The 21008-nt window shown below is 41.3% G+C and overlaps 1 protein-coding gene across 1 annotated transcript; it reads left to right on the top strand.

Moving 5' to 3' along the window:
- Positions 1-3274: 3274 nt before the first annotated feature.
- LOC103643299 (dynamin-2A) lies at positions 3275-20683 on the top strand. The gene is made up of 22 exons (XM_008666452.3): positions 3275-3614; positions 3705-3755; positions 4773-4893; positions 4975-5067; positions 6416-6477; positions 6654-6768; positions 6871-7210; positions 7300-7447; positions 7884-7985; positions 8075-8194; positions 11530-11613; positions 11697-11824; positions 17860-17935; positions 18106-18196; positions 18395-18471; positions 18551-18607; positions 18865-19012; positions 19134-19294; positions 19499-19612; positions 19691-19758; positions 20022-20194; positions 20318-20683. Exons 1-22 carry the CDS (start codon positions 3483-3485, stop codon positions 20464-20466), a joined length of 2610 nt encoding a protein of 869 aa, XP_008664674.1. The 5' UTR covers positions 3275-3482; the 3' UTR covers positions 20467-20683.
- The last annotated feature ends 325 nt before the right edge of the window (positions 20684-21008 follow it).

The raw sequence follows: 21008 nt of genomic DNA, 5'->3' as shown, positions 1-21008 counted from the left end.
TTCGGGGGTTCTCAATCGGCCGTACCCCTTTATATTTATATGGGAGGAGGTCTATACCTATTCCTAGGAGATAGCCAACAACTCTCACGTGATTAGATGGATAACCATGCATGAGATATGGATAATCACCTGAGTTGATCTGATCGCGGGGCCACGGACCATCCGGGCCCTAGGGCCGGACCGTCCGCCACTTTTGGTGCTCAACACATGCCCCCTGCCTTTTGTTGGAGCTTGGCGAATCAAACACACTAGTGAAAACTTTAGAAACAATTGACCTCATGAGTTATTTTGTTCCCGAAGTAAGGACTCAGCTCGATGCAAGCCATCGGCTCGTACGATCAGATAATATAAATATTTGATAAAACTTAGGATGATGTATGTGATGTACTCAAGACCTAATGACCGTACCATTGCACAAATCAAGGATGATGTATGTGATGGTCTAAGTTCTCTTAAGAACACAATTTAGGATGACTCAGTTGTGCTGGTATGATCTGTAAACTTCTCTATTGTGGAAGGTACCAGGAATTAGGAAGAAGATTTTGTGGCTCTGTGTTATTATGCAATAACTTTGCTGATCACACAAACAATATCATGAACTTATGGATACATTTGTGATGCTTCGTAAGATGGTGTCAACAATAGTTTAATTTGATGTGTATCGGTTTAGTTTTGTATTGGTTATTGGGTGTTGTCAAAGAATTTGTGAGATATCGAGGTCGATGATAATATATGTGTTGTTCATTTTCATTAATCGTCGTGCACTAACATTTTATCGAATAAATTTATGTGTCGTTGGGCGACTTATTAGTTGCTACGTTTCACGGTGATATCAACTATACATAATGTAGGTATTCCCATATATGTGTGTATGCTTATATTTAAAACATGTGCAAGTATACATCACGGTCGAATAATTTATGTGCCATCGCAACACACATGCATTATATAATTGTGTGGGTGGAAAAGGGTTTTATAGCCAAATTGGGTGGGTTGGTGCGGGTTTGTTGAGAAATAGGTTGGAATGGGTTTTGACCCTCATCCCCACACTAGACATGTAAGTGGGTAACTTTTAAGCTATGGTACATATGTAAATCTTCTTAAAATATTTCAAACAGTTTAATCGCTTGTTAAACTAAGTCCTTCCCAACTAATCTTCGTTAATTTCGTGAAAATCTAAGATATCAATGCAAGGTTTCAATTTTAAGGTCGTGATTTTTAAAAGTGGGTCTGTCTGTTACATACAAATTAAAAAATTATCATTCTTACTCATTAAAAAACAATTAGTTTTATGAAAATGTTAAGGTGTGAACGCGACGTTTTAATTTTAAGGTCCGAGTTCTAATGTGGGACCCACACATGGATTTATCTACACTGTTATACATAAATTAGCATATTATCATTCTTACTCATTACAAAAAACAATTTTTTAATGAAAACTTTTAAGTGTGAACATGATGTTCTAATTTTAGGGTCCGGCTTCTAAAATGGGATCCGCTAGAAGAATCTATCTACACCGTTGCATACAAATTAGCAGATTATCATCATTAATCATTTGAAAAAAATCAATTAAATTTGTGAAAATTTTAAGGTGTGAACACATTTTTTTAATTTTAAGGTTCAACTTCTAAGGTGGACCCGCATATGAATCTAACTACAATGTTGCACACAAAATTAGCAGATACCATTACTACCCATTTAAAAAAATCAATTAATTTTATGAAAATTTGGAGGTGTGAACATGACATTTTAATTTAAGGTTCGACCTCTAAGGTGGGACCCACATATGAATCTAGCTACATCATTGCACACAAATTAGCAGATTATCATTCCAACTCATTTTCAAAAAAATAATAATTTTGCGAAAATTTTAAGGTGTGAACGTGACGTTTTAATTTTAAGATTCGACTTCTAAGGTGGGACCCACATATAAATTAGTAAAATATCATTCTTACTCGTTCCAAAAAATCAATTAATTTGTGAAAAATTTAAAGTCAGAACATGTTAGCAAATTCACTTTAGTGAACATCAAACTTTCATTGGTATTACATGGTTTTAGATAATGGGTTTAACCCACTAGCTATAGGTGGGTTTGAGTGGGTTATTTACTTGAATTATTGGGTTGGGTTCATGTGAAGAAAATAACTCATTTGTAATGTGTTTAGATGTGTTTAGAGTAGGGCGAATATCAAGCAATCTCGGTTCGGCTCGTCCGAGTTCGAGCTGACTCGGCTTGGCTCGTTAAGCTAACGAGCCACAGAGTCAGCTTAGCTCGGCTCATTTACGAGCTTGAGCTAGCTCATTTAGCTCGCAAGCCAGAGTAGAAAAAAAATATATAGTAATCAATTTCTAGTTAATTTCAAACTAATTTAACAATAAAAAACAATAATTATACTCATAGTTTCACAGACCACCTCAATGTAACATGAAATTAACAAAACTCTCAACTTATCAATTCATAATTCACACACTTGTTCATTAGTTTAACCAACAGTTATATTCACATAAACCAACTTAACATATAGACATAGTTATATTAATCATTAGTTTAACTCATACACTATAAACACTACACATTCATATAACATGTTCATCAATTGTTACGTAAATGATATGTACTCCCTCCGGTGCAGTAAAAGAAGTCATCCTACGCGTGACCGAGAGTGCACAAAAAGAAGTCATAGCGCGCGTGGGTCTGTGATTTGGACGTTGTTGCCCCTAGTAATTGCACAAAAAAAGATGCATTTAAGAGGAATCGAACCTGAGACCTCTAGTCTAGAATGCCTTGGAGAGGTTGCAGCAACCAATTAAGTCTAATTGTTTTAGTGACGTTAATGCACCCATATCCCTATTTAATAGGGGCAAACAGGGAAAACTCTATGATAATTAATCAGTCCTTGGTATGCACAATCATGTCCTAAACGACTACCTTTACTGTACTGGAGGGAGTATATAGTTTTGTTTTGCTGAAAATATAATAGCTCATTTAGCTCGTGAGCTGGCTCGTTAACGAACCGAGCTAGGATATCAGTCCAGTTCATGAAAAAATTTAAACAAGTAGTTATGAACTGAGCCGAGCCGACCTCGAACTGAGCGAGGGGATGAGCAATAGGGACATTCCATCCAGCACTAGCTAACAATTGGCAATTTGGCATGCATGCAGTTCGATTATATTTATTGGACGGGAGAGACGTGCGCGCGGGGAGGTGCGCAGCCGCAGAGTGCGGACAACCCACAACCCACCGCCACTCGTACTTGCCTGCTCCCACGGGCTAGCCGATCGGTACCATTTGAAACCCATCGCCTCCCTTGGCGGCGCGACACTCGCGGCCTCGCCGATCAGCCTGAATCCCTCGCCTCGCCACACCGTCCGTCGTTGGTCCACACCGCCGATTATATTCGCCGGGCTGTGTCGCGCTGACCGGTAACGGTAACGCCTCCGCGCTCCATCCGTTCCCACGCACCACGCGGGACCGTAACCGATGGAGGAACTGGCGGAGCTCGCCGACACCATCCTGCAGGGCACCGCATTGCTCGCGGACGACGACCCCTCCGAAGATCGCCCGAGCCGCCGCGGCTCGTCCTTCCTCACGGTCGTCGCGATCGGCAACGTCGTGCGTATATATACCCTCCGATCCGGCCGTCCCGATTATCCCTGCTTGAGCTAGCTTGATGCCGTTTCCGCGCTTGTTTGTTTTGTGCAGGGCGCGGGAAAATCAGCGGTGCTCAATGGGCTCATCGGCCATCCCGTGCTCGTGAGTACAGTCCTCCCCCTTTCTTTCTTTTCGCAATTGTCTGTGTTGGTGTGTGTGTCCTGTTAGGCATCCACTTTATTTAAGGCCCGTTTGGTTCCTTTAATCATTAAAAGTATAGCTTATGAACAAAATACTACAATATGGTATCTTGTCTATCGATAGTCCTACAAATATATACTTCTATCACTACAGTAAAACGACTCACATCCGATGGTCACTTAATCTCCGACGACTTCCTATACCACCGTCGGACGTAAGATTATGTCCGACGACCTCTGCTAGTCGTCAGATATAATAACTTATGTCCGACGGTTTATCTGACAGCAGTCGGACATAAGTGATTTTAACGTGCGTGGCCAGGCACTGCCGTTTCATTTCCATCCGCCGTCGTCGGACATAAGGTTTCTTATATCCGACGGCTTCTCCTAGGTCGTCGGATATAAGGAAACCTTATGTTCGACGACTTCCCCTAGGCCGTCTAACATAAGCGGCATGGGCCCCGCTGACGGCCGTTAAGACTAATCGTCGATGGCTGAAAGTGGCCGCCAGACATAACCGACGGCTGCCGTTGGAATTAAGGCTATTTCCGACCCTTTATAGCCGAGGGATGAGTACCGTCGGATATAGGCCTTCGGCCATCAGAAATAGCTTATTTTCAACGGCTTAGTGCTTATCTCCGATGGCTTTGGCCGTCGGAAATGATCTGTTTTACTGTAGTGTATGATTATTTTTTCATTCGAGTTTAATGACTAAGGGTCTGTTTGGATCTCAGAAGCTAAAACAAAAACCATTAAAGTTTAGTCGATTAGAAGCTAAAGATCTAAATAGAAAGAGCAAAAAAAGACTAAAATGGTAAAAATATCATTTTATTCACTTTTAACTTTTAAGGAGGAGCTAAAATTTAGTAAGTTTGTTTTAGCTCCTGAATCAAACAGGTCATGTGGTCTCTAGGCGCTCAATTTTCATGTTGCCTATATATAGGTGCGTCTTCTGTTGCCTAAATGATTGTGATTGCAGCCTACCGGGGAGAATGGCGCCACAAGAGCCCCAATCTGTGTCGAGCTGCAGCGGGACGCATCACTCAGCAGCAAGGCCATCGTTCTGCAGATCGATAGCAAGTCGCAGCAGGTTTCCGCGAGTGAGTTCTCTTGGTGATCTTTTTCCACCAAGGGATGGACGACTGTGTCTGAATGACGATCGACTATGCATGGTGGTGCAGGTTCCATCAGGCACTCGTTGCAGGACAGGTTGAGTAAGGTTTCCGGCAAGGGGCGGCCGGATGAGATCACTGTGAAATTGTGCACTAGCACAGGTTCGTTTGCTATCTTACCCTTCTTCCTATATATGCGGTGAACAACTGACTAATCGAATATATTTTGTTAGAATTTTAGAAATAAGAATACACTACTATATTTTCTCTTTTCTTTTGATTTGAATATATATAAGCAACTCCAGTGTTTCATTCGATTCAATTGATTGGTGAACCTTTGTTTTCCTTTCGGCTGCATCTATTTCTATTGGGCCACACTCTTTTTGTTTGCTTTAATTTTTATGCAGCCATAAGCCGTTCTGTGTCAATCCTGTGCGCAAGGCCGGGCATGTATCTATGCATTGTGTACTATATATACATCAATGATAAAAACCGAAAGGGCAGCGACATTAGTGCAGCGTCAATCCTCTCTCTAGTCTCTAGCGTGTGTGTCTCGACTATTCGTGCATGCTCGCCGCGACGTTCTCCTTTCGTCGTCGGTGACAGCGATCAAACCAGGGCAGTGCCTGGTTCTAACAACTGGTATCAAAACCTGTGCATGCATTACGGTGTTCCATCAGCCAACCACGAGAGCCGCACAAGGAAGAAACACATGATTCCACACAAGTCTCTGGTGGCGGCGGCGATAATGCCGGAAAGCAGTGGTGACAAGGAGGCGATGAGAGAGGCGACTACGGACAACCTGATGTGGCCAATGTTGACACATACAAATTACCAAGATTGGTCTGCACTGGTACAATGCAATCTTGAAGGCATGCTGACAGAGTCATCATTATCCGGCAACAAGAGCGGTGGTCAATCCAGGAAGAAAGAGAGATCGGGCGCGTGTAGTATCGCACATGACCCGGGAGTCAAACTCACGTCCATGGGCACCCCACGCCGTAAAGGGAAGTGCCGCAAGTATGGCATCTATGGCCACTGGGCGATGGAGTGCAAGAAGGCGGCAAAGGAGGAGATACCAAAGATCTTTTATGAGCATCACACCCTAATATTAAAGCAAACAAAACTGTCATATAGGTCTTTATTTTTGAATAATCAGGGTAACCCACTGCAACCCATGCCAAAGCCGTCTGTGCTAATCCATATCAGGTCTTGTTCGGTTATTCCCATTATACATGAATTGTATGAGATTGAAAAAAATTAGAAGAACTTTGACTTGCTTAGGATTTAAACTCACTCAATCTCACTCAATCTACATGGATTGAGAGCTAACCGAACAAACCCTCAGTAATAGTTTTGATATCAAAACCTAGATGCTTTTGTCACTAAGATTGCTCAGTTTTTGTGAAAATATGCTTGGGCTAATGTCTTCAAAAAAAACATTCAAATTCGTTGTTACGATAAACATTTTAATTTGTGTATTCACTTCTCATTAACGCTTCTGTTTCAGCCCCTCCATTAAAACTAATTGACATACCGGGCGTTGACCAACGGAGCACGGATGAATCAATAGTGAGTATTATGCAGTCCTCTATTTGATTGCTTGTTTGGCTTTTTTGAGAAATTAGCAGATTACCACCTATGCAGTGGTGTGGTTATTAGGTTTCTAAACGCTACTATACATTTCCATATCGTCAAGAACTGTTACCGGAACTGCAAAACTAACCAACTTGAAATCACATCTCCAGAGCAACTATGCTGCACGCAACGATGCAATTCTACTAGTTATCATTCCAGCTCTTCAAGCGCCCGATGTGGCATCTTCTCGAGCTCTAAGGATTGCCAGAGAATTGGACTCAGAAGGTGTGTATAATGGATTGCAGAAACAACAGGACTACTATTTCATTACACTTTCTTTCTTGACATGGCATTCAAGCTATTTACTTGTATGTGTTTGTTTGCTAGGTACTAGAACCATTGGTGTTCTAAGCAAAATCGATCAAGCTTCTGGAGAACAGAAAGCCCTGGGTGCTGTTCAGGCCTTGCTTGTGAACCAAGGCCCAAGAACTGCAGCGGACATCCAATGGGTAGCTACAATTGGCCATTCTGTTCCTACTGCCTCTGCTCAGTCTGAAGCAGGTTCTGAAACACCGCCGGAAGCTTATTGGCAAGCAGAAGTTAAAACCCTTGTATCTACTCTTGGTGGAGCTCCCGAAAGTAAGCTTGGGAGAGTAGCTTTAGTTGATTCACTTTCTAAGCAGATAAAAGCAAGGATAAAAGCTAGGCTGCCAAATCTTCTAAATGGGTAAGAACCTATGCTGCTCTTTTTTCGTCAACTTGTGTAGTTGTATGCTGCAATCAAATGATGATTTTATCTCTTTCATGCCACTTCAGTCTCCAAGGGAAGTCTCAAGTTGTCCAAGATGAATTAGCAAAGCTTGGAGAACATATGGTCCAAAGTTCTGATGGAACCAAAGCAATTGCTTTAGGACTTTGTCGAGAATTTGAGGATAAGTTTCTGGAAAACATTGCTGGGGGTGAGGTTAGTAAATCTAATGCACTCCCCTACTAGTCTTTATTTCTCTTAGATTTATTAATAAATAGTCTGAGGTTTACTTTCATTAAAAGCAAAGGATATTGGAAACTTTGAGCATCAGTTCGTTTGTGATGTTATGCAGTATTTCTATCATCATAAACCGGCCACTCTGAAACCATCACGCCCTGCAGCTTTATATATGTGTCTAGATTCATCATCACTCATTTGAATATAGACATTAAAATGCTTAAGCTTATCCTAGTTGTGTAAAGTTTATTTTATTTTAAATGCTTAAGCTCATCCTAGTTGCAATGCCATACATACCAGAAAAACCAATAAACCTTCAAAGGTGTAAATTTGCCCCTCTCTACGAAGTTTCTCTTTTTTCAAGACTTTACTGAATTTAAAAGACCTTGCAATTTTACGGTTTATGCTTATGTAGGGTGCCGGTTGGAAAGTTGTTGCTAGTTTTGAGGGAAAGTTTCCAACTAGGATCAAACAACTACCTGTGGAAAAGCATTTTGATATGAAAAATGTCAAAAAGGTAATTTAGTTGTACCTAAAACATAATTAAAGTCACCTTTACCTGAACCTGTCCAAATTGTGATTACGACATCATTTTCTTGATGTTAGGTTGTTTTGGAGGCTGATGGTTATCAGCCATACCTGATATCACCTGAAAAAGGCTTAAGGTTCCTCATAAAAGGGCTTCTCGAATTAGCAAAAGAACCATCGATACTCCTTGTGGATGAGGTAATTTCAAGTTCCCTTAGTCTTGTTGTACCATTAACTAGTAGTCATTGCAATCAAGTAAATTTTTGTAACATCTTAAAGGTTTCATCTACATGTACTTTGCAAATGTTAAATGTATAGTCACATGCAATTGCACATAGTATAAGGGCTTCTTTGTACATTTGCACATCTACATATTTGCATGTTGGACCATTGGAATAGATTAGATGCTTTACTATGTCATGGTAATAAACTTAGTTTTCTAGATCCTTGTTTGGCCGCATCTATTGCTGCTAGTGAGTTTTTTTAACCACGGAGTTCTCTCTTCTTCTCTTTCCCCTTCTTCCCCTAGGCCACAACCCTAAACCCACTCCTCCAACTACGCCCTCTCACTCTTGGACTCACTTGCCCAATGTTCTACCCCACCCACTTGCTGCCTTCCCATCCCAGCTATTTGCATACCCATGCTGCCCCTTTTCATCACTCTAATGTACCTTCCAACCACCCTAAATTGACGATGTCTCTGCCCCTTGTAGCTAAACTAGCTTTTGTTGCTCCCTTCTCCATAAGGCTATGGCCAGCAGATCATGTATACGGCCGTGCAAAACATTGTTTTGCACTGTAGACCATATTGTTTATAGAGTGGAGTTTTAAATAAGAGAGGAGGATGTGTAAGCTGCTAGAGATAGCCTAAGCACTAAATTGGGCCAACTTCCTAGTGTATGGTAGCTCCTCTACTTAGTCGATAGTCCATTATGAAGTTGGACGAGACCAACTATCAACAATGGGCATGCATGCATGTCATCCTATAGACATTCACTGCTAGTTGGGGCATGTCATGGTTATAAGGCCATGTCCTCCAATGCTTGTCTTGCTCAAGTCTTTGACAACGTCATCACTGGTCGACCATGTTGAATGAAGTCGAGGCTGCCACAAAGGCAATAAATGATGCTCTTTCCATTGCTGCTCTTGATGCTCATGAGAAGTGGCATGCATATGAGGCTCAAGTAAAATGGAGGAGATCCTTGTTCCATTCGATTTTACTATTCTTGTTATCCTCATGTAACTATTAGTCATCATCCTTCTCCTAGACAACCTTCTCTTTTATTCACTCCACTGAGATCTTCTTAGGTTTCATTTGTTAGCCATCTTCCGGCATGTGTTTGACTCACTTCCGGCACCTTGCTAACACCTCCGTGATCATGCCTTTAAGGTTTGTTAGCCTTTGGATTGGCTCATATTTCCACCACTGAAGCAACCCTCATGTGCTCAAGCTCACTCTTTCTCCCTGCATACTTTTCTTAGTTGAGCCACCCTAGAGGAGCTCATGACTAATTCCTTTCCTCCTTATTCCACAACTAACAGTTGCAAGTGGGCTACAAACTCATTTAGATACCACCATCGAGAGTTACATGGCATGTTTTATTGTTCATGATTTCAAAAAAAATGAGCACGATTATGATGGGACATTTTCTCTAGTTGCTCGCATGACTATTGTACACACGCCCATTGCTATCTCTTTAGTTCATGAGCGGTTTATCTTTCAGTTTGATGTCAAAAATGCTTTTCTTAATGAAGATTTACACAAGGAGGTATATATGTACCCACCTTTAAGGTTTTCAGTTTCAATAGCATATGTTTGTCTTCTCAAACACGTTGTTTGTGGTCTCAAAAAAGAACATCTGCTTGGTTTGAGCACTTCACTTTTATCATCACACTTCTATAGTTCTGTTGGATTTCCTATTAGTGCTCACAAGCTTGCACACTTCATTCACACATCCTCTAATAAATAATAATTCTACTCCTTTACATTGATGACATGCTCATCACTAGCGATGATCCTATGCACATCTCCTTTGTAAATAAGTGTCTAAGTGAGAAGTTCATGATGTTTGATCTTGACCACTTAGATACTTCTTAGATATTGAGGTTCCTACCATGTTTTATCGTTACCATCTACTACAACAGAAGTACAGTCAGGATATCCTCAATCGTCCTAGGTTCACAGACCATCGTTGTAATGCTGAGACCTATGAAGCTAAACCTCTAACTTCATGCTATTAAAGTTGAGCCTCTTGAGGATCTAACTTATGGTGGGACATATTCTATTCTAGTGGAATCTCCGCACACCCACACTTGAAACCAAAACTTAAAACCTGAAACTACCCCCGAAAATTATATATATATATATATGTGTGTGTATATATATGTGTGGTAGCACTATTCATCACCTAGGATGATGGACCGGAGGTTCCATCACCTGGAGACCACCCTAACTGATCCCTCCTGAAACGTGCTCCCAGTTGTCGTCTAATTAGCCTCACGTGCCGGAGCCACCCCTGCGTGCTAACCAACGCCCCTTAATTAGCTGCATGCTGCAACCACCCCCATACGTCCCCTGCTCCGACCAAACGAATAAAATGGAAATGGTAACGGAATGACTGAAAGTGTAACAAAATGACTGAGACTATAATAGAATGACTGAAACTATAACAAGAGGGTAACGGAAAAACTAAGACATAACAGATTGACTGAAAATGTAAGAGAATGTTTGAGTTATTGAATGGATGAGATTGTAATGGAACAATTGAAACTTAACAGAATGATTGAAACTGTAACAAAATGACTGAAGCAACTAATGGAACCGAAAACCATCGCCCCAACAGAATCGATGCACACAGACTCAGTGTCAGGGTTTATGAAATATGTGCCTAGGATTTCTATATTGCTGGATTCTTTACAAACCAGCATACGAGGGAACAACATATGTTCTTTATTTCTAATTTCATGGTTTTTTGACATATCACGAATCTGAAGGGGATGTAACATGTATATAGTCACATGTAAATATCCCCTATAGTATAGGGCTTCTTTGTATATTTATGCATCCCTATATTTGCTCATTGTCCTTTGGAACAAATTGAGATGTGCTACTCAACAAATACCTAGTTTTAGTTTGTCATGTTGCACTATGTGTCTTGAAAAGTTTTGAATATATGTTTAGATGTTAAAATCAAAAGATGTAATGCATATTAATTCAATCAAAACCTGGACTTAGAAACCATACTATGGCTGTTAATTTTTCTCTCGAATGCACAACTTAAAGCACAACATATCCAAACACATAATTTTTTTCCATATCATTGTATTAAGAAGAAGATAACTTAAAGCACAACATATCCAAAACACATAATTCACCTTTTCATGTACGTAATGCTTTATATTATTTCAATTCGCTAGCTGATTAGAGACCTTATCTATCTTGTTCAAACGAAGTTGTAACAACTTCTATATAAAAAAGTATTCTCATGATATTGTTATCTTTGAATAGTTTTCATTGGAATTATTGTTCTCAGGTTCACCGTGTATTGCTAGACATAGTATCATCTGCAGCAAATGCAACTCCAGGACTTGGTAGATACCCTGCATTTAAACGAGAGGTAAAAGTTTTAAAGTGTATTTAATAGGCAAAAAATTTATTAGTTAATGAGTAATTGTTTTTAATTATTTCTTTGTCCACAAGGTAATTGCAATAGCATCTACTGCTCTAGATGGTTTCAAGAATGAGGCAAGAAAGATGGTCGTTGCACTAGTTGACATGGAGAGGGCATTCGTACCTCCCCAACATTTTATTCGCTTAGTGCAAAGAAGGTTAGGTGTTTCTGATACGTAAAAAACTTGTTGATTTTCTCTTCTTTTTATAGTTAGTTCATACCTATCCCATTTCAAACTTAGAACAAATCTATTTTCAATGTTCTATATTTTTATCAATGGAATTCTAGAATCCGAGTAGTTCAAAGGACTAGTATAAACTAACTTTGTGTACAATTATTAGATATGTATATAACTAGAAGTCTAATTGTATACATTTTACTTCTAATTTAAGTCAGTTGCCACTATATATATGAAAGACACTCAAGTCAAGTGTATGAGGCGTTTCACTAATGTATACGCCTGGGTTCTTAACCTGACTTTGCCCTAGCTCCTGCCCTAGCTTCCTGACGTAGCCGATCATTGGTTACATGTCCACTTCCATCCTCTTTCCCATAATGCCTTCCTTTTCTTCTTTGCACGCACAGACGCTGCTCACACATGGCCGCCTCCTCGTGTATGAGAATCGTGTTGAAGGCTTGTTCGGTTAGGAGTGGATTGAGGGGGAATGGAGGAGATTAAATCCCCTCAATTTCCCCTCAATCCACTTTAAATCGAACAAGCCCTCACGCAATGCTTACTCATGCATGATCGCATCCTCATGCGTGGGAATGACACACTGATTTCCTCCTTGCAAGTCCGCCTCCTCATGCGTAGGTATCGTGCACTGATTTCCCCCTCGTGTGATCCTTCCTTTCCTAGCCCGATCGTGAATCTCCTGTAATCCACACGGATTTTGTGAGCTTATTCCCTAGCAAGACCACACACATCTTTTGCCCTCACACGATCTTCCTTAGACGTCAGACACACATGCATAATGGTCGTTTGATTGAGTTGTGGTTATGAGAAAAAGCTGTTGTGGGCTATGAGCTACAAAAAGTTGCCTGAGATGTTAGCAGTGAGAAAGCTAAAACATGTTTGATTGAAAAGTGTAAAATATACCTCTTATCTCAATCACTCTTGAAGCAATTATAAAAGAATTCTTTATTCCACTCATGAAAAGTAGAAATCTAACAATAGGATTTAAGGTGCTTTCAAGAATGAACTATGGAAAAACATCTTCTGAAAAAATAGCCTCCAAAAGCTACTCCTTTGGTTAAGATTTTGGCTTTTGGGAGGCAAAAGTTGCTCTAGAAGCCCAACAAAATAGGGCCTTACTCTAGTTCGTCCCCTGCAATCCGCTCCACTCCCTCGTGCACCCAATACACACACGTCGCCAACTGCTTACCTCTCTGCTTCCTAAGCACCATGTCCATGATCTCCAAGTCACAATCGCCTCTCTATTTTAGGCTAAAAGGCTCCTCGTGCCATCTTCCTTGCCGAGCAGGGTGTTGCTGAGTGAGTTTGATGGATCTTTTCAGTTTTCTGTGTTTTTGGCCTCCCTAAGGAGACCTTGTACCTTGTTTCAGGTCTCTTTGAACTGTGTTTCTTTCTTCTTCTCAATATATTGAGGCGTAGTTCTCCTGCGTTTTAAAAAAAATAAAAAAAAACATGATGACTCAGGGCAATTCTACCATGGAGCAATACTACCAACACATGAAGGCTGCTGATGCCCTCCACAACATTGGGCATGTTGTTGTAGACTCACAGTGCATCCTCAACCTTCTTCACAACCTCAATCCCTACTTCTCTAGCTCTATCAATGACATAGCCAACAAAATGGTTCTTTTTGTCCTTTGCTGCAACCCGCAACATGCCGATCCTTAAGGAGCTTCACCTCACCAACGAAGGGAAGTTGTAGGAAACCACTACTCTATGTCCATTATTGGCTCCTTTTCCTCGTCTTCTAGTGGTCCAGATAGTAACCACTCTTCTATTGTTGCAAGAACTACCTCTGCTCTGTTTGAACTTTTACATTGTGATGTTCACTATGATGTGTGAACAACCCCAGTTTTGAATATTTCTAGAAACTCTTATTGTTTGGTTATCCTAGATGACTACACTAATTACTATTGGGCCCTTCCATTTCACTAGAAATCTAATGCTCATCAGCATCTCGTGCAATTATGTGCTTTATCTTGAACATAGTTCCTCCTCTCCATCAAGTGCCTTTAAGAAAACAATGTCACTGAGTTTGTGAACAACACCACTGCTATCTTCCTCGCACCCAATGGCATCCTCCTATGTCTCTCTTGTCCATACACCTCGTCTTAGAATGGCAAAGGCAAGTGCAACCTACGCACCATCAACAATATACTGTGCACCCTCCTCAATTCTTCCATGCATTTTGCCTACTAGGTTGAAGCTCTCACCACAACCACCTATCTTCTTAATCGCACACATGTTCCACCATACACAATGAGATTTCGTTCTCTCACCTTTGGTCATCAACATAACATGTCCCATCATTGTCTTTGGGTGCCATTGCTGCGTAAACCTTAGTTCCACTTTTACACATAAGCTTGCTCATGGAGCCCACTGCCCCCATATTCCTTGGGTACCCATCTTCCCACAAAGGGTATCAATATCACTGTCTTCATGTATTGATCTCTCATCATGGCACACCATCATTTCTTGTCATTTTGTGCTCGATGAGATGTTGTTACCTTGCTCCACTAACTCTGCAGGACCATCTACCTAAGATTCGCTTGATTTCCTCATCAATGACAGTGATGTGGTTGTCTTGCCTTTAAAGATCTACACCCACTCAACCTCATGGCGTGTCTCATGCTCCCACTGGCTCCCCCATTGGTGTCTTCCGTAGATGGCCCTATGGTAATCACCTGTGGTCCTCCCACTGAACCTATGCCACCGATATCACTCGTGCTGAGTTACTTCGGTTGCATCTATGTACGCGACAACGGCATAGTTCCCTACCATTATTGTACTCCATGGGCATGCTTCCACTAACTATCATGGCTCTAGGTGCTCCACTAGCACCCTCGATGCATTAGGAGCTGTTGGGAACACCACCACCGTTTGCAGCACCTTCTACTACCCGATATTGGGACGAGCTGCAATGAGGATATATAGAAGGGTCATCTAGCTGGTCGACTACAACAACGCCTCCATATCCACCGCCATCGCTTCAACCTGACCGCTAAATCCTGTAGTGCTTTGGCTAACTGAAAGTCGCCTAGGGGGTGAATCGGCGAAACCTGAAAATTTACAAGCTTTGAACACAATCTTCGCCTGAGGTTAGCATTAGAACAAGTATGAATATAATCGGAGTACGGAAGAGAATTCTTCTTGCCACGAGTTGCTCAATCAATGCGGATAACTTTAGGAGCTAAATCAAAATGATAAGCAAGAGAAATTTAGAGAGAGGGGAGAGAAAGAATTAAATCATAAAGTAATGATCAATACAAATGAACGCGACGATTTGTTTCCCGAGGTTCGATTCGAAGAACTTATTCCCCATTGAGTAGGCCACGTAGGTCGGGTCTCTTTCAACCCTTTCCCTCTCTTAAACGGTCACTTAGATCGGTTGAGTGCTTCTTCTTAATCTCAAGGGTCACTTAGATCCCACAAGGATCACCACACAATTAGGTGTCTCTTGCTAGCTTTACAAGTCACTAAGAGTTTAGAAGGAGATGAAGAAAGCACGATTCAGAAACCAAGCTAAAAGAGCAACAACAAAATCGCAATGTCACACTTTCTTGAGTCTCTCCAAAGCACTAATCACTAATGATCTTGAAACATAATTATGACACTTGGAGAGGACTTTGATGCTTTGAGTGTGGATGAAGTGAAGAACTAGCTCTTAGCAATGAATGGAAGTTGTAGAGGCTTGAGTCATTTGAATGGAGGTGGTTGGGATTGTATTTATAGCCCTCAACCACCACATAGTCGTTGCCAACTTTCCTGCCACACATGGACGGTCCACCCCTGCACATCAATGGCTGAAATCGGTCAACAGTAACGGCTATAAGTGCATTAAATGTGTCGTTAGATATAGCAGTCGCGGACGGTACGCGAGGACGCTAAAACGATTTTTACTGAACCCTACACCTTCGGGTATTTCTGGTTTTCAACAGGCGGACGGTCCGCTCCTGAGGGCCAGACGGTCCACTCCTGAGAGCTGGACGGTCCGCGCTTGGTCCCGGACAGTGCTATTCTCTCCTCCGGACAGTCTGTAGTAGAAGTGTTGAGATTTACATAGTTCATGTCCGAGGTGTCACGGACGGTCCACCGGAAGGGCCCGAACAGTCTGCGCATAGGTGATTTTTTTTCCATAAAGCTCTCCTGTCCGGAATAACATTATTGCGGACAGTTGACTTAGAATTGAGATGGATAAACTTATGCACCTATGAATCAATCAAGTAGGCAAAACTAGTTGGTCCATAAAATTGTGATGGTCATGAAGCACCAAAATTAATTCGAGAAAATGGTTAAGACCATTTCCCTTGCACTAAACCGTAGTGGTGTGCGACAATGGCCGATGAGTATCATGCACTCAACCATAACGGAACCTGATGCCTCGTTCATCAACCTCATCGTGCCAATATCATCATCGACAAGTGGATCTACAAACTCAACTGCCACACCGATGGGGTCCCTCGCTCGCCGTAAGGCTCACTAGGTCATTCGCAGTTTCTCGAAGCAGCAAGACATGGACTACGACAAAACATTCAACCCGATCGTCAAACCTGCCATAATCCGTATCGTCTACAACATTGCCACCTTGTGGTCATGTCTGATCCACTGGCATTGATGCCAAGAATGCCTTTCTTCAGAGCAATCTTGAGGTGACCATCTACTGCCAACAGTCTCATGGCTTTGTCAACCTCTCTGCACATGATCATGCATGTGTCGTAGAAGTCCCTCTACTGATTGAAGCCTTGGTAGGGCGCTATACTACTTCACTCTCATCTGCACACGTAGCCTTTTTGGTCGAGCAGGTGTGCTTCTTCATGCAAGATCCATGGGAGCCACATTTGGCCCTTGTCAAATGCATTCTCCTCTATGTCAAGGACACTATTTCTACTGGTGTACACATTGGCATTAGTGATTTCCGGTGTCTCACGGAACACTTTGATCTGTTCTGTACAGGGTGCCCTGACTCCCGCTGCCCTGGGCTAATGTGTCTATCTTGGAGAGACCTTGGTGTGTTGGTCATGCAAGCATCAGAAAACTATCTCACTCTAGTAATGAAGCATAGTATTGTGTCGGAGCCCATGCCCATACTGTCATCGAGAGCTGCATCTACTGCTACTCCACCATGACTTTTCTATGATAACGTTGGTGCTGACTATATGCCAGCTAACCCTATTCATCACCGTATCGACATTCACTTCGTCCATGGAAAGGTCATCCTTGGTGAAGTTTGTGTTCTGCATGTATCGCCCTCTCATCACCTCATGATTCATGACTAAAGACCATCCTGTATAGTGATTAACTGATTTTAGGTCCACTCTACGTGTCAGTGAGCCTCTCGCAAAGACTGGGGGAAGGCAGGGTTAGTGAGCCTCTCGCTAAGACTGTGGGGGAAGGCAGGGTTAGGTGTGTATATATGTAGAGGCCTAAGGCTGTCCAGCAGATTGTGTATGTAGCAGGTCTATTTTAGACCTCGTTTCTTTCTCCTTTTAATATAATGATATGCAGCTCTCCTGCGTGTTCGAGAAAAAAATATGTAGTTGTGCAAAAGACTATTTTGTACTGTAGACAACACTGTATAAAGAGTGGAGTTTGAAATAAAAGATAGGATAAGAGATGAAATAGAAGAGCTGCTGAAGATAGCCTAGTTGTATATAGTTTGCTTGCAAGTGAAGTCACTTGTGACTAATTTATGAAAGCCACCCAACCTAAGGGGTGTGAGGTGTTCTGTCCCCTATTGTCTATAATAAACTGTCAGCCTGTGTCATTGTAAATTCAACATAGTTAATACTTAATATCTGCCGTTCATAATCAGAATGACTGAAGCCATGGTTTTGTAGATATATTATGAGAAATCATGTTCAAGAAAGTATCTACTCATGAACGATCCAATTCTTTTGCACTGGCAGACATTCTCATCTAGTTTGTACCTGTCTTGTACATTCTCAATAAAAAGGTATATCAGTTTTTTTGTCTGATTTCCAAGTCATAAAATCCAGGATGGAAAGGCAACGCCAGGAGGAGGAGCTGAAGAACCGCTCTACAAGGAGGGGCCAGGATCCAGACCAAAGCAGAGTATGATACTCTATTCTATACATTGTGCCTGCTTTATGTTTTTTTTCCAATTTTTTTTTTGTATGGACACTTAAACTTTTTGAACAGTTAGTTGTTACCCCTTAGTTTTGGTCTTACAGTATCCAAAAACATCATGCTAATAAGTGTGAAAATGGTTGTCTTCATTTCAGGATACAACCCCACAAAAAAATTCACATCAAGGAGAGATGAAACAGGCATCAAATTTACAAGTTCTAGGTCCTGCAGGAGAAATTATTGCTGGTATTACCCTACTGCAATTTGGTTTTTGAATGAAAGACCCTACTACAATTATTGTATATTTACCATCATCAAACTTATTAGGTAAAGATCATAACTAGTAAAATAGATGGAAGAGCTGTCCATAAACAGAACTGTTTTGTGTTTTTAATCTTTTCCTTGGATTAATTACATAGTGAGTGCATGTTTTCTTTGCTAAAGGTTTTTTGTTCAAAAAACGCGCAAAAGCAAATGATTGGAGCAAGCGATGGTTTGTTCTAAATGAGAAAAGTGGAAAGGTTGGTAGTATCAGCATTAAAATACTCATCCATTCCTTTTACCATTTATGGTGCCTCTTAACATTTGTTTTGTGGCCAGCTTGGATACACAAAGAAACAAGAGGAGAGACATTTTCGGGGTGTCATTAATTTGGAGGTAGTAAAAGGCTTTCATCTTTTTGTTTGTTGTGGTTCTTATTTTCCTTTTGTTTTGAAAGGGACTTTTGTGATTCTTTTATTGCCATCTGGGCATTAGGTTTATGTTCATGCAATATGTTTAGTTTATCTCTGACAGTTCTTAGTGGGCATTGCATCTTATTTAATCCCATAATAAATCAGTTGCTGTTATCGTGAGTCGATCATGCAGTTACATTGTCTATCCATTGCATCTGTTTTTTTGTTCGCAACTTGTAGGATTGTAATCTTGAGGATAATTTAGACGATGAAGATGCTCCAAGAAGTTCGAAGGATTCCAAAAAGGCAAATATGGTAGATACCGGAAAAGATTCTAGCCTTATGTTCAAGATTACCCACAAGATTGCATATAAAAATGTGTTGAAAGGTACCTTTTTGCATCTATTTCTTTAATTCATAACATGTTTGTCAGCTATAGTTTCTAATTAATTACATGTTTGACGTTTCTTTCCAAGTGTTCACTTAAAATCCGTTCATTACTGTGGCAGCTCATAGCGCTGTTATACTGAAAGCTGAAAGCATGAGTGATAAAACTGAATGGATCGCCAAGATTAAGGGCATCGTCGACCCAAAAGGGCTTTCTGCAAAGAAACCAAGCGCTTCAGAAGGCGGTGCCCCAGTGAGGCAAAGCCATCCAGATGGTTCCCTAGTATGTTGGAAGACCTCGCATCTTTGCTTTGTCAGAAAGGAATTTGTAACGCTTTCATTTCCTCATTTGATAACATCTTGTCACCAGGACTTTAGGAAGCCTTCCACTAACGGCAGAAAAAGGATGAATTCTGTGGCATCTGCTCTCTATATATTCTTGTAAAAAAAGATTTTCCACAGATATTCATGCATACTATCCTTCCAGGAACCAGTACTCAAGAAACCTGTGAACCATGAAGAAGAGCTTCGATGGATATCCCAGGAAGTCCGTGCATATGTGGAAGCAGTCCTCAACAATCTTGCAGGAAATGTCCCCAAGTTAAGACCACAATCTTTGTCCAGGCTTTCCTGGTTTCTGTTTCATGCCATGCATTGTCTTACTAATCCAGTGTAGCAGGCTGTGGTTCTCTGCCAAGTAGAGAAAGCCAAAGAAGATATGCTCAGCCAGTTATATACTTCTATAAGGTTAGTTTTATCAGAGTATATATTTGGGAGTACTCATTAATACCTGCTAGTACCAGTTGATTATTAGAGCTACTTATTAAGCACAAGAACATGGCTGTACAATGTCGGCTACTCTGAATTTTCTCTGATATATGACTGCTGGAATACAATACGTACGGTTACTGTATGTAGTCAACTATAGCCATTGAATTCGAAGTGTTCGAAGTATTTCTCACCAAGAAAACCAAAGCAACAAACTCACGGCTCTCTCATGTGGTTATTAGCACGCAAAGCTTAGCCAAAATCGAAGAGCTAATCCAGGAGGACCACAACGTGAAGCGGAAGCGTGAAAAGTTCCAGCTGCAGTCGTCGCTTCTTTCCAAGGTCACTCGGCTGCTCAGCATCCATGACAGCCGGTCGGGCAGTGCTGGTCTGTCGACAGATTCTGCTGGATCAGGTGCTTCGTCCTTTCCTTGTATATTACTAGTATGAATTGACGTGCATCTAGCTGGGGCGCTGCTACCTGGTGAGTTGAGTTTGCATGGAAATTGCTCCATCGCCAACCGTGTCTCTTGCGCAGAGAGTAGCCCGAGGAACGGCGGACACTCTGGTGACGACTGGAGATCTGCATTCGGAGCTGGATCGGCCAGTTGGTCTACTGGAGCAGCCATTGCCGGCCGCCGCGTACCGAGTCGAGGTCCGCCGCCGCCTCCACCAAATGTTGGCTGATTGTGAGCTTTTTTAGCAGAACATGTATTACTCAAAACAAGGTGAACGTATATAGGCTTATGAATCGCAGATCGTGGATTAATAGAAGAGGTAGATTTTTTTTCAACTATTCACATTAATTAGTCCTGTACTAGGATCGATTCAGCGTCTGTCCGATCGAGGCATTCCGCCACCGGATACTTTTTTTTCATCTTCTCAAATATCAACTGTTGTCTCCCGTTCCGTCGTCATAAGTTCATATACTACTAATATTATTTTACGCACTTCTTTCTATTACAGCATCTATTCTAATTTTAAGGTGTTTAGACCTTTTTTTTACATATATAGAATTTGTTATATATTATATTTAGATGTATAGTTTTTTACTCTCGAAAATGCAGAAGAGTTACACATCATTATGATAAAAAGAGAAAAAAACAGGAAGACGAAAAACCAGCACACCACACACAAAAGCACAATAGTCACGAATAAATACAACACAAAACTGAACACACTACCCAGCCGACTAGAGGCTCAAACCAGTTGTGAATTAGCATGAAGAT

The sequence above is a fragment of the Zea mays genome, chromosome 1 (genome assembly GCF_902167145.1).
Source record: "Zea mays cultivar B73 chromosome 1, Zm-B73-REFERENCE-NAM-5.0, whole genome shotgun sequence".
In the NCBI taxonomy this organism is placed as follows: Eukaryota; Viridiplantae; Streptophyta; class Magnoliopsida; order Poales; family Poaceae; genus Zea; species Zea mays.
This window is presented reverse-complemented; position numbering and strand designations above follow the sequence as displayed.